The following is a 12,541-nucleotide window of genomic DNA, read 5'->3' on the forward strand; positions in this document are numbered from 1 at the left end:
CAACCCAGCACACAGAACAGGGAGAGAGGAGGGGATGAGGGATCAAAGTCAGGCCACTTTGGATGCTCAAACACACTCCATGAAGGCTGCATGGTTCAGAAGACTCCGTGGCTTAGATTTTGCAAATACCTTGAAAATCATTCCGGACCAAGAGATCTGTTGCTTCGTGGCTCATGCCCACAAACAGCTTTCAAAGAGGGAGGGTCCAGTGACTCGCCGGAAGTCTCTCAGAGGCTACTAGCAGACAGTCACCAAATATCAAATATTTGGGGAAGGATGGGGAAGTGAGGTTGGTAACGGAGAGTAAAACAGGAGGGTGGTGGTTGGAGCAGACACCCAGGTCCAGGGCGAGTAAGGAGACAAAAAGGAACCACGGGAAAGGAGAGCGGCTAAAAAGGTGTGTCTGCATCTGCCACCAGAGTCCCGCGCTGGCAGCCTGAGGGCGAGAAAGGCGGGGCGTAGCTCGAGGTCCCGCCCCCGCCCTCAGGTGCCCCGCCCCCCCGCTAGGTGTCTTCCCGCCCAGGCCCCGCCTCCGAGCCCAGAGACTCCGCCCCGTACTCCAGTCCCGGAAGCGAAAGCTGCTCCGCCTCTTCCGAGCCAGGGTCGCGACCTTGAGGCCGGGATCGGGTTTCGGAGCGTGTCGGGCCTCCCGGGGCCCTGAAGCCCTCTCTCTCGCCATGGCTGCGGCCCGGAACCTGCGCACCGCGCTCATATTTGGCGGCTTCATCTCCATGGTCGGCGCCGCCTTCTACCCCATCTACTTCCGGCCCCTTATGAGGCTGGAGGAATACCGTGAGTGACCTCTGACCCCGCGCGGTGGCTAGCCCCAGCGTTACGCCCGCGCCCTGAAGCCCCTACCCTAGCTGTCCTTAGGAGTGCGGAGAAAGGAGCTGGGCTTACAGGAGTGGGCTTACAGCTGAGGCCAGCCGAGTCCCAGGCTCTCCCTGTGCAGCCCGGTGACCTTGGAGCAATGGCCCCACCTCTGGCCTTCAGTGTTCAAGCTCTAAATACCTATCCACGCGATCAATCACAGAACTGTGGAGCATCTTAGGAGTCACAGAGGTGTTGGTGTGTATGAAAGCAGCCTGCACACAGCAGGTCGACACTAAACACTAGTTCACACACAGTTTATGTATACATATATATATGTATACATATATATATATATGTATACATATATATAATGTTTGATGTGTGTCAGGCCAGGCATATATACTGGATTATCTTTGGATTTGCACAGCCCTCCCTTGAGGTAGATGTTACCCATTTTACAGATGGGGTCACACAGCTAGTAAGCGATAAGGGAAATGGACCAACCCAGGCTTCTGTCTCCAGAGCCCCCTCCATCCACCCAGGCTTAGATGATGATGCAGTGGGGTGCAGACGGGAGCCTCGATCATCCCGAGCTGAAAGGTGTTTTTATTGCGCTTCATTTCCATCCCCTAAGATGCCTTGGAGCGGAAATATTTCAAAGCTAAACTGTTAACCTGGGTTTTTGAGTTTTTCCTCAAATCGTTTTTCAGATTCTGCTGGTTTCCTTCATTTTAAGCCGGTTGCTCACATGACAATGGCAGATGTCCGGGGAGTCATTTTCCTCCTTAATCATTCAGGTCCTATCATTCTAAAAGCCAAACTCTCCTTCCTAGAGACCTATACCTCAGCAAGGATTAGCACTTTGATACATCTGAAACCATCTGTCAGAGAGGAGAGATGAGGCATTAGAGGCTCATTTTGTTCTCCAGGAAACCTGAATCATCTTGAAGATGGAAGAGGGCCAGGCCAGCCCCTGGGGAATATTAGCCGAGGCTGAAGCTTGGCGATTTGAAGTGCCATGTAAATGCTCTGCCCATCTCCAGCGCTGTAGCATTCGGTTTCTGGAGGCAGAGCATTTTAAAGCACACACACGGATCCCCTGGCAGCTTCTTTTCATCAGCCCAGACTGTGATGGTCTCTGCTTCCTGCCCTCAAGCCCTCCCGCATGCGCCATGTATGGAGGGAACATGGGCTTGTGTAGGGTCCCGCAGAATCTGTCTCCATCCTTCTCCCTCACTGGATCCTTGCCCCAGGCTATTTTATTACAGCTTCTAGAGTTGGACTTGAGACAGAAGGTCTGCTGTGGGTTCCCTTAGGAAAAATCCTCTTTGTGAAGACACGAGTGTGGTTCCTAGCTAGTGCGCTTTGTCCCCTGACGATGGGTTTCCTTGTCACTGCTAAGGGAGAGGAGAGGAGATGAGTAGGCGATTAGTATCTACTTGGATAGGATTCAGGATAGATTTTCCACAATGCACAGAAGTCACCCATGAGGAAGCATCAAAATGTGAGGGTTGCCCTGGTCAAGAAACCTTGCTCTCAGCCAGCCAGTGAAGAGGAATCATGCCCTGTATTCCTACATGTCTTCTAGGAGGAATCCCCAGTCTTTGGTTGTCCAGCTTGCTTTAGGCAGGCAGGTCAGGCTCTGGGGTGAACTTCTTGCAAGAATAACTGTGATAGCTGTGTTTTTAGATTTAAGGCTTTGTACACCTGCTCACCTTTTAGTGTATTTTGATTAATTCAGCCAGCTTTAACTGAAAGTCATAACTAAATCTTTCAAAAAGTCAATAACTCTAAACAGCTAATTTTTATCAGAAGCTCGTGGGCTTTTTTTTTAATTTTTTTTTTTTTTTTTTTTAGGCTCTCTTCCAAGAACTCCAACTATTAAGCCATTTAGTGCTCATAATATCCCTTTGTGGTATCTGTTAGTTGAATAGCCTGTAGGCAAGGTATTTTCTCCCTCTGAATCTTACTTGTTCCCTTGGCTGTAATGGTGGTGTTTACAGGGCTGAATTTACAGTAAAATCAGGAAAGTATTACTTGTAGACATTCCTAGTATATGCTCATATTAGGAATTGTACAAGAAACACTTGTAAAAGGAGGGCTTTGGTGAGGAGGAATGAGGTGGAGGTGTTGAGATGGGGGTGTTGAGATGGGGGTGAGCAGGTGTGTGCCTGGGGCTGGCTGGCCCGGCAGTAAGCATGTCCAGCTGGCTCAGTGTGTGCTTGGGATAGGAACTGGGAGCCTGCTGTGTGGGTGAGCTTCTGTGCACCTCAGTGCATTCAGTTTTTAGTATTTAGAGCATTCAGCCGCTTTCCTTTTTATGCTCAAAACGCGGATTTTAGTTGTCACTTGGTGCAGTTTAGATGCGGGGCATGTGTGGGGTGGCCCCAGCACCTCATTCCCTGCCCCTCTTCTCACCCTGTCCTGTCCATGTGCATCTTGCATATTGATGGAACAGCCCAGCGTGTTCCCTGCCCCTCTGTCCCTAACGCCACTGTTTATCTCGTCACCGACGCTTTGTCTTTCTGTCTGTCCCCCCTGCCTTTCTGTGTGTACTACTGTTTTCCTTTTTTAACACCTTTAAAGAAAATGTACTAGTGTGTGTTACTGAGGGGTGCACACACCACGGCTTATGTGCGGCAGTCAGAGAGCAACTTCGTGGAGTCATTTCTCACCTGCCTTTCCATGGCTGAGGGATTGAATTGAGGTCATCGGGCTTGCTTGGCAAGCGCTTTACTGGCTGAGCGTCCTGCTGGCCCCAGCTGAGTTCTTTCTGAAGTACACCTGGCTCTGCTGCTTTGGTGAGAATTTGTAATGGGGACTGTGTTTTGGTTTGTTAGGAAATATGGAGCCCTCCAGGTCTTTGGCCCTGGTCCTGCCATTTGTCCTTCAAGTGCAGTTATCTGGCTTGCTTAATTAAAACCCTGCAGTTACCCCACCGCTATCCTCACAGATCAGCCAGCGGAGGTTATTGACGTGTTTTAACAAGGTGACCACATTCACTGTGTGCCAGCTTCAGTGCCACGACAGGGAGGGGAGACCCAAAGGGTCAGAGGCAGAAAGATGGGTACTGAAAAGCAGTATCTTTTTCTCCCCCGCTCAGGAAATGGTACCCAGCCTGTACCAGAACACTTCTGGGACTGAAGGACTAGTGCACAGGGACTGTGACTGATGAGCCCTGCCTTACTGTTCTGTTGCTGTGAAGAGACACCATGATCCCAGCAACTCTTATAAAAGCATTTAATTGGGGCTGGCTTACAGTTTCAGAGGTCTAGTTCATTTTCATCATGGTGGGAAGCATGGCAGCACACGGGCAGACATGGTGCTGGAGAAGTAGCTGAGAGTTCTACATCTGGATCTGCAGGCAGCAGGAAGACCAGGAGCCATTGGGTCTGGCTTGGGCTTTTGAAATCCTCAAAGCCCTTCCCTAGTGACACATTTCCTCCAAAAAGGCCACACCTACGGATCCTCTGCCTGGTGACCAGCCATTCAAATACACGAGGCTATTCAAACCAGCACAGGCTCCAAGGGTGAGGGAGAATTGCTCCTATCTCCCTGACTACAGCAACCAGGAAGGTGGTTGTGGTGATGGTGGCAACCAATTGGAAGGCATCAGTTTGAGGGATGAGGATGAAGAGGTTCCGTTTTGGAAAGCTGGAGGGCTGGGCACCCATGTGCTTCTGGAGTTGCCCAGAGGCAGAACAATACCCAGTCTGGAATGGGGTGAGGGCACCAGCAGTGTGCACGGGGACCAGTCAGCGCACTAGGTTGGGACTCTGGCAAGTGCTCCAAGCTGGGAAGATGTAGTGCCCAGAACAGCAGCATGTGAAGGGCTGAGAAGTGGGCAGCAGAGGAAAAAAGGCCCACCAAGGAGCCTCAGGAGGAGTGGGCATAGAGAGGCCTAAAGAGAGCCCGTAGCATCAAGAAGGCAGCTCCCTGTGGAAGGGGTGTGCCCTCAAGGTTAGGTTGCTTGGAAATAGAGATAAGTGAAAGGATCCATTGTATATGTCTTATAAAAGAGCTGATCAAAATAAACTGTTGTTAATGCTTCCAGTGGTTTGAAAGTGAGCAAGAAGAGTGCAGCAGATCTGAGGCGGAGGGTCTAGGGAGAATGAGGTTTTGCTTTCAGTTTGGACTGGGAGGCATGGGAACACTAGGAGAGTCCAGACAGGCACAGATGTGAGAGAGAGGACAGTCTGTAGAGGGAGGTGACATGGGTCCTGAGATCAGGCAGACATAGCCTTGGGCAGAGTTGAGGCACCTCTTCCCACAGCTCTAGAGAAAGGGCAGGTGTGGATGCAGGAACATGTGGCCTTGGAGTGGCAAGTTGTGGGACAAACCCTCTGTAAGTGAAGCACTCTCTCTCAAGTGTTATCTACCGACTGCCCGGGGTCCTTTTGCTTTGCTCTGCCTCTCAGCTGCTTCTGATAGGGGTTGGCAAGATGGTTCATTTGCTGCCATGCCTGAAGACCTGAGTTTGATTCCTGGACGCTACATGGTAGAAGGGAAGATCCAGCTCTCCAGTTGTCCTCTCACCTCCACATGTGTGCCAGGGTACATGTGTGTATTTATGGAGCCTAAATACACACATGTGTAACCCCTGGGTGGGCGAGGAAGGGGAACGCAGGAGAGGGCCTTCAGCCAGGTCACAAAGCAAGCACACATCCTGCTTACGTAGTCAAGGCAGGAGTGTTTGCACCAATCATAGCAGCCCTGTCCACTAACAAAGAATGCTGCTCCCACCAATTGTGCACGTGTCTCGTGTTTCTCCCCCCACCCCACCCCCACCCCCCCACCCCCGTCACAGAAATCCCTCTTCTAGGCCAGCAGAATGATGGCAGGTTCATCTAGATTTCAGTAAGTGTTGCAATGGCGGCATGTCTTCAGGAGCTGGGATTTCATGCGGCTTCTTCAAGGTAACCGTGAAGTGTTCAGAGGTGCCCGTCTGCGTGAGTGCAGCTGCCTGGCTGCTTGGCTCACAGGACAGCCAGGACCTCAGGGTCCAGCAGCTGTCAGCAAGGGAACCATCCAGGCTTATTCACGAGGAGAATAAATATCAGATGGAATGCATATGAGAAGGACCTGGTAACAGGCTTTCTTGGGGCTGCCGACCAGCTCCCAAATCATGATACAGAGACTTATTATTAGTTATGAACGCTCAGCTTTAGCTTAGCCTCTTACAATTTCAGTGAACCTGTTTCTCTTCATCTACATTTTGCCTTGGGGCTTTTTACCCTTTTTTCCTTTTTTCTGTATGCCCTACTCCATGTCTAGCAGGCTAGCAGCAGTGTGGCTTGTCCCAGGTGTCTCTCTTTCTCCCGTGTTCTCTCCTCTTATCTCTTTTCTGGAGCCTAGATTTCTCCTCCTACTTATTCTCTCTGTCTGCCAGCCCCACGTATCCTTCTAATGCCTAGCTATTGGCCATACAGGTGCCTCTGGCAGGCAAGGTAAAACAGCAACCTATCTTTAAACAAATGCAGCATAAACAAATGAACACATCTTTGCCTAGTTAAGTGAATACAACATAAATAAATGCAAGACACCTTTACATAGTTAAAGTAATACTCCACAACAACTTTGTATTAACATAGTGATTCACTAGCCCAAGGAGAGGTGGTTCTCCTCTGTCGTAAGCGGACAGTCCCTCCTTAAATGCTCTTCCCTGGTCGTCTGTGGCGGTCTCTCCACCTGAGCTCTTGATTTACTGACTGCTTTGCTCCTGCCTCCCAGCTGCTTCTCAATTCCTCCTCCCCTCCGACTGCCCCCTGTACATCTGTTATTCCTTAAGCTCTGCTTGTTCCAGGGAGTGGGCCACAGTTCTTCCACAGGGGCCCAAGGTGTCAGGTCCCTCGGCCAGTCTGGATGTGGGGAGTGCAGGGCTGGCCAGGTTCCCTATCTGCTCCGGTAGGATAAGCCCACGGGCAGCAGGAATGAGGAGGAAGACTGCTATGTCAAACAGCGAAGGAGAGCCTGGTGATCACCGAGTAGCAGGCCCCTGTGACAAGTGTCTTAGTGCGCTTCCTTTTGACATCCAGTGTGATCTGTAGCTCTCTCACTGACTCATCAAGACTTGAGTAACTGTTCAATGGAGTGAGTACAAGGTCAATCCATAGCTCAAGTCCTGCTGTGACTCCTGGGAGGTGGAGTTAGCCTTGGGGCCCGATGATCTGAAACCAGGGGTGTGGGCACAGTTCTGCTCTGCTGTCGGGGGAGCCCAAGGATTGCCTTCTCTTTCATCTGTTGCCAGTGGGTTTGTCCAAGGTCTCGGGATCATAACTTGAAGCCTGATGTGTCTTTACATCTATAACTAGTCCAGTTCTGAGGCTGGCCCCTTTAAAACAGCATGTTTTGCAGGCATTGAAGTCAAATGGTGACATGGGTTAGAATAAGAGCAGTCTTTTAATCTTGATCTTTCCCAGCTTTAATTAGATGTACAGAATACAAAATCGTAGGGTTTTCCCAGAAGGCCCAGAGCTCATTTATCCTGACATTTGGGTGCCTCGTCCAGAGTCACTCTGCATCTTAACTGCTGGGTGGACATTAGCCCCCAACTCTGACCTTGCCCACTTAATTCCCTCTCAGGATGCCTGTAAGAGAGTGGAGTTGCAGGGCAGTGAGGTAAGTGGTTACGTGGGTGAGCTGGGAGGAGACGATTCGCCTGCTTCTTGCCTGTGTTCTTTCTGCTGTCCCTTGCTGCCCCCCAGTTGACACTGTGTTGTGTATCTGGTAGAGCAAGATTACAAGAAATCACTTGATGTGCAAAATCCCTTCCTTGTAAGGGCATTTTCCCTATTACACGCCAGGTGCTTAGAATATGCTTCTCACCCCATTTACCATATAATCGAGCAGAATGCAGAGACAGGCTGAAGTCCTGTTTCCTAACTAGCGTTTCAAAGCCGTCTCTATTCAGCCTGCTTTTGATGAGTGTGCAGACATGTTTACAGTGCCAGAGAGCAGTGATTGAAGTGGCCTCTAGATCCTTCAGCTAGCTGGCTCAGGTGAGCTGCAGCCGTGATGTGGCTTCTGTGACACCAGCGGTTCCCCTCAGCTGCCCATTCTCAATTGGTACATTTGGTCTCAGCCAGCTGCTTCACACTGGTGTTCTGTCCCCTCAGCCAGCTGCTTCACACCTGCTGTTACAGCTGTGTGTTCCCCTCAGCCTGCGTTTCGGTCACCGTTCTGTCCCCGGGTCCTCTTGGATTTATGACCATTTGGTCCCCATGGCCACTGCTTCCCACTTGGAGCTTGTGTCCTGTGGCCTCAGGTTCCCAGCTGCTCCAGAGCACGGTGGGTTCTGGACTCCCCTGGAGGCGGATGGAGCCTAGGCAGCAGCAGCAGCGGCAAATGGGACCGCCTAGGAAGCGCTGAAGTCTGTCCAGCTGTTTTGAACAGGTAGATGCTTGAAGTGGCCAGCCTGGAACGGTGGTGTGTTACTGGACTTTCTTAGCGGGCTGTTTTGCAGTTGTATGTATAATTTTTCTTTATTAAGAAAAAAGCTTAAGTGACAGAAAAGATCCAAGGATAGAACTGTAAATTCCTGGGTCTGTCACCTGGATTTGCTGGTGGTTAACAGTCACCACATTTACTTTCCTTCCTTACAGAGGATGCATACACACCCAGATTGCTGTCATCACCATTACTGTGTTGAGCCATTTGAGAATGGGTGGAAGACATTATGAGCTCTTATTCCTGAGTACTTGAGCCTGGTTTTGCAAAGACAAGGAGGACATTCTTTTACTTAATCACAGTATATGTGATTATATTTCAGGAATCCAGGAAATGTAATATGATGCAGCACAGCTGTCTAGTACAGAGACTGTATCCAAATGTTGCCATTTGTCCCAATTACTCCAGGTTGTAAGTTGCCTTTTCTTGGACTGTAGGTTGTCGGAAGAGATGGAGAGGTAGATGAGATCCTGTTCCTTTCCCGCTTTTCTCTGCCCGGTTGCCTGCTGCCCCTTTACCAGAGCACCCTCAGAAAAGCACTTGGGGTCTGCTGAGGGAGCCTGCTCTCAGGTGCCCCGAGTTTGTGTGATGGTCAGTGTTAAATATAGCACCAAGTTCTGCAGCTGACCCTCCCACTGCAAACCTTGGCTCATTCTCAGACTTAGTTGGACAGATTCTTTTACAGCCACACAAAGTCGGCCCACCTGCATGCATAAACAGCTTTAATAATACACCATTGCCCTGTGACTGGAGAGAACTATCCTCAATTAAAACTACAAATCAGACCTCAGCCTTAGCACCAGGGGGCAGAGTTGGACTTGCCGGGATACTGGAGTGGGGAATTTTCTAACTCCAGGCCACGGTTGGGTTTTAGGCATTTTACATGGAAAATGCTCACAACTGAAGTCGGTAATTAGCTTATTTGTTCCCATAGCTAAAGCCTCCTCCTACCTCTGCTGCTCTCCTGGGGGGTCATAGATATTTGCTGTTCTTCCAGTGACCGTGAACTAGAAAGCTGTCAACTTCATCAAGAGGCTGGTTTCAGTTTTCCCATCAGCAGATTCCGCATTCTCAGATGAAGTGCCTTTGTGTGGTCTCCTGAATTTCCATAAGGCTGCTTTGGCCCCAGAGTGTTTATAGACGTTAATGGATCAGAGAAGCAGGCAAATTTAGATAGGGGCTAATACTCGGTTATCACTTTGTAGGAACTGCTTTCGCTTGCCCGTGCAGGCCAAGTTACCGAGTGGTTGCATCAGGACCCAGATTATGATGAGGTTTCAGCCTGTTTAAACAAATCTCCAGCCTCTCTCCAGCCTCATTAGCGATTAGCAGGAAAGTGGCGGCAGAGAGACAGGGATTCCTCTCTCACTGGGTTCTCCACTGCATGACAAGAGGTTGGAGCACAATTAGGCCTTCTGTCCTGCCACCAACTAGCAGCTTCCTCCCAGTGACGCCTGGCAGCCTGCCAGCATCCTGGGCCCTATAATGGTACCTGCTTCTTAGAGAACAAGTTTGCTACCTCAGGATGACTGGGTTTCTTTTGTCTGTGCATCTAGAATGCTTCACGACAATTATTGCTCAAGCTTTTCCTCTTCCTACCTTCACAATATCAGAGACATCTTAGGTGTGGAAAATTCTCACCTGCTCTTGTTCCTGGCGAGACTCATGATGGTGTGCTGTTTTGTTGGCTGGCACTAAGCACATGTTTGAGACGTCCATCTTTGAGACTTCCCCATTGACAGCCTTCTAGATTAGATTAGATGTCTTCCACAGTGAGAACGCCTTTGCTGTTAGGGTGCTCCCTTGAGATGGAGGAGGTCTGTTGGCATTTGCAGACCCATAGCATCTGTGTGCCATTTACCTGCTAGTCTGAGAGAGGCCACGGGATAGGTGGCCCATTGTTCCTTGTCTTCTCCCTCCCTTCTTAGAATTAGATCGCAAGATTCTCACAGCCCCCATTGCCCTATGAAGTTAGTATTGCTAAGACTATCAGGCAAATCATTTAGGATTGACTTTCTGTTGAGACTCCCGAGAGGCAAGTTCGGTGAGTATCAGGGTTGGCGGACCCCGTCTCTTGGATCTGCAGCAGGGCCTATGAGGGTGGACAGTTAGACGGCCTACTAGCAGATCAGCGCGGAGAGTGGCACCAGCAAAACCGTGGATCTAGGCAAACCAAGTCTGATTCCAGCGTTTCATCACTGCAGCTTAGGAGTCAACATCCTTTGGCTCCAAGTCTTTCCTCTAAAAAGCTCCATGTGTCAAGATACTTAAAATAATAATTCTTGGTCGTCACAGGCCTCAGGTTTCTTTCAAACCACTTAGAAAGATGTGTCAGGGAGCTTGAAGCCCACACTCATAAAATGCTTGGTTTCTCTTGGCCTTTGCCTGGTGGACATCTCCAAAGTGCCAGGCTTAGCTGCTGCAGCTACAGCAAGCTCACTAATTGGCACAGCACCTGCAATCAATTAGGGAAGCTTCAATTATCCAAACCAAAGCCACCCACCCAAAGATTAATTTTCTGCTCTATTTCCCATCAAAAACATAGCATATTTAGCTTGGAGTCCAGTCCTTCAGTGGAGTGTTTTTAGACACCGGTTTCTTGATAATTGTGCCTGTCCCTTCTTCGCAGGAGCCCTCTGCGTGTGATGTCACACCCACCAGCTCTCCAGACCTGTTCTTTCTCTCGGGTTGTGTCCCTTCCACAATGCTGAGATCACAGGAAGACATGTGGCTCTTTTTACATCCTAGGATCTAGCTTTCACGACCTAGCTTTAAGATATGGCATCCCTGAATTGGATCACACTCATAAATATGCCCTGTAATTGGCCCATGTAAATAGAAAACAAAATTGCCCACACCTCTTTTCTAAAGAGTAATTAATTGTCCTGTTATGTTTCTCAGAGAAGGAGCAGGCTGTAAATCGAGCTGGTATCGTCCAGGAAGATGTGCAGCCACCAGGTAAACCTGAAACATTCCAAACCATCCCATCTGGGGCATGTGCAATGAGTGCTTGCTTTGTGTGGAGATGGGTTGATTTTTCTCTTGGGAACCTGAGCTTACTGCTTATTTTATGATCGCTCCTGTCTTGTCAGGGCTATCGAAGACCATGCTAATATTTCAGTGTCTAGTACTTTTCACAAGATTGCTGGGCCCCACTTTTGACCTTGGTAAATGGGCATAAAGTGTAATTAAATATGCAGCAGATCACCTGCTTTGCAGCCCCCCGTGCCCGGACCTCTGTGAACACCACCCTCATGGGGAGGTAGTGTTTACGGGTGAGCTGTGTCATTGATGTAGGATTCACTTCCTACAGAAGTCCCCAAAGCTCCCTTCAGGGCTGAACGGGATGTTCCTTTACAATGATCCAAGTTGGCTGAGAATGAGAGATTTTCTAGCCTTTTAACCCAACTCCTGCCATCTGTGGGTCGTAGGCCAGATCCATTTTTTCCTAGTAGGGAATAGTTCCTAAGCCATTTAAAACTCCTGCCGCCAGGCACCTCATCGAAGCATTCCAGTGGCTGCTCTCCCCGTTTCAGTGTCTCAGCCACGTGGAAATTGCGTGGCTCAGTTCCCACATCATGTTGTTTGCTTGGGATCAAGGGGTGTGCTCAGACACCTAACAGTGAATCCTGATGGGGTTTTTGTGTTTCTTTCCGCAGGGTTGAAAGTGTGGTCCGATCCTTTTGGCAGGAAATGAGGCTGCCAGCGAGTCTGATGAGGAAAGTGGACATCTTCATCCTGTGAACTCTGCAGTGGGGACAGTTGATGGCTGGCTGTGGCAGCGTGGCTAGAGAGGGAACACTCATGCTGCCAGCCAGACCCTTGTGATAGAGACTGTGTGCAAAGACAGTGCTTTCTGAAGTCCCTGGAGAACCTGAACAGAGGACACCATTAAAGCGCCTTGTGGCTCTGGTGACTGTGCAGGAGCAGAGCCAGCCTGCAGGGCTGTTTGTGGAAGACTTCTCCTGCAGTCCTTATCACTTCCAAGCTGTGATGTGAACACAGGCAACCTGTGGGCTCAAGGGCCGTGGCTGCCTTGCCACCTTCTGAATAAGTGACTTCAGTGCAAACGGCCATGCCAAGCTGCCTGACAGGGCTCTTGAGAATGTTCCAGTTGATAAAGCTGTTCGAGGACAGGATCCTTGGCACTGTTTAAGAATACACTGCTCAGATTAACTATCTCATTGAAAGTCTCTGTGTTGGGAAGTTAGTAGACAGGAAGCAAGTTATACTATATTACCACACACAGTAGAATCATGGGTGAGCCTGCCACCAGCGAGGC

The 12,541-nt window shown here is 49.7% G+C and overlaps 1 protein-coding gene across 1 annotated transcript; it reads left to right on the top strand.

The window, feature by feature from the left end:
• The first annotated feature begins 534 nt into the window (after positions 1-534).
• Smim20 (small integral membrane protein 20) lies at positions 535-12,003 on the top strand. Its single transcript, XM_059275873.1, has 3 exons — positions 535-792; positions 11,161-11,217; positions 11,919-12,003. The coding sequence occupies exons 1-3, from the start codon at positions 678-680 to the stop codon at positions 11,954-11,956; spliced, it is 210 nt and encodes a 69-aa protein (XP_059131856.1). The 5' UTR covers positions 535-677; the 3' UTR covers positions 11,957-12,003.
• Positions 12,004-12,541: the final 538 nt, after the last annotated feature.

The sequence above is a fragment of the Peromyscus eremicus genome, chromosome 10 (assembly GCF_949786415.1).
Source record: "Peromyscus eremicus chromosome 10, PerEre_H2_v1, whole genome shotgun sequence".
NCBI classification, from domain to species: Eukaryota; Metazoa; Chordata; class Mammalia; order Rodentia; family Cricetidae; genus Peromyscus; species Peromyscus eremicus.

What these genes read in the sequence shown, in the direction of transcription:
- Smim20 (XM_059275873.1), top strand. Translation starts at nt 678, where the DNA reads ATGGCTGCGGCCCGGAACCTGCGCACCGCGCTCATATTTGGCGGCTTC. An exon ending in TATGAGGCTGGAGGAATACC is followed by an intron (nt 793 to 11,160) that starts GTGAGTGACCTC and finishes TATGTTTCTCAG; the next exon opens with AGAAGGAGCAGGCTGTAAAT. An exon ending in GGAAGATGTGCAGCCACCAG is followed by an intron (nt 11,218 to 11,918) that starts GTAAACCTGAAA and finishes TTCTTTCCGCAG; the next exon opens with GGTTGAAAGTGTGGTCCGAT.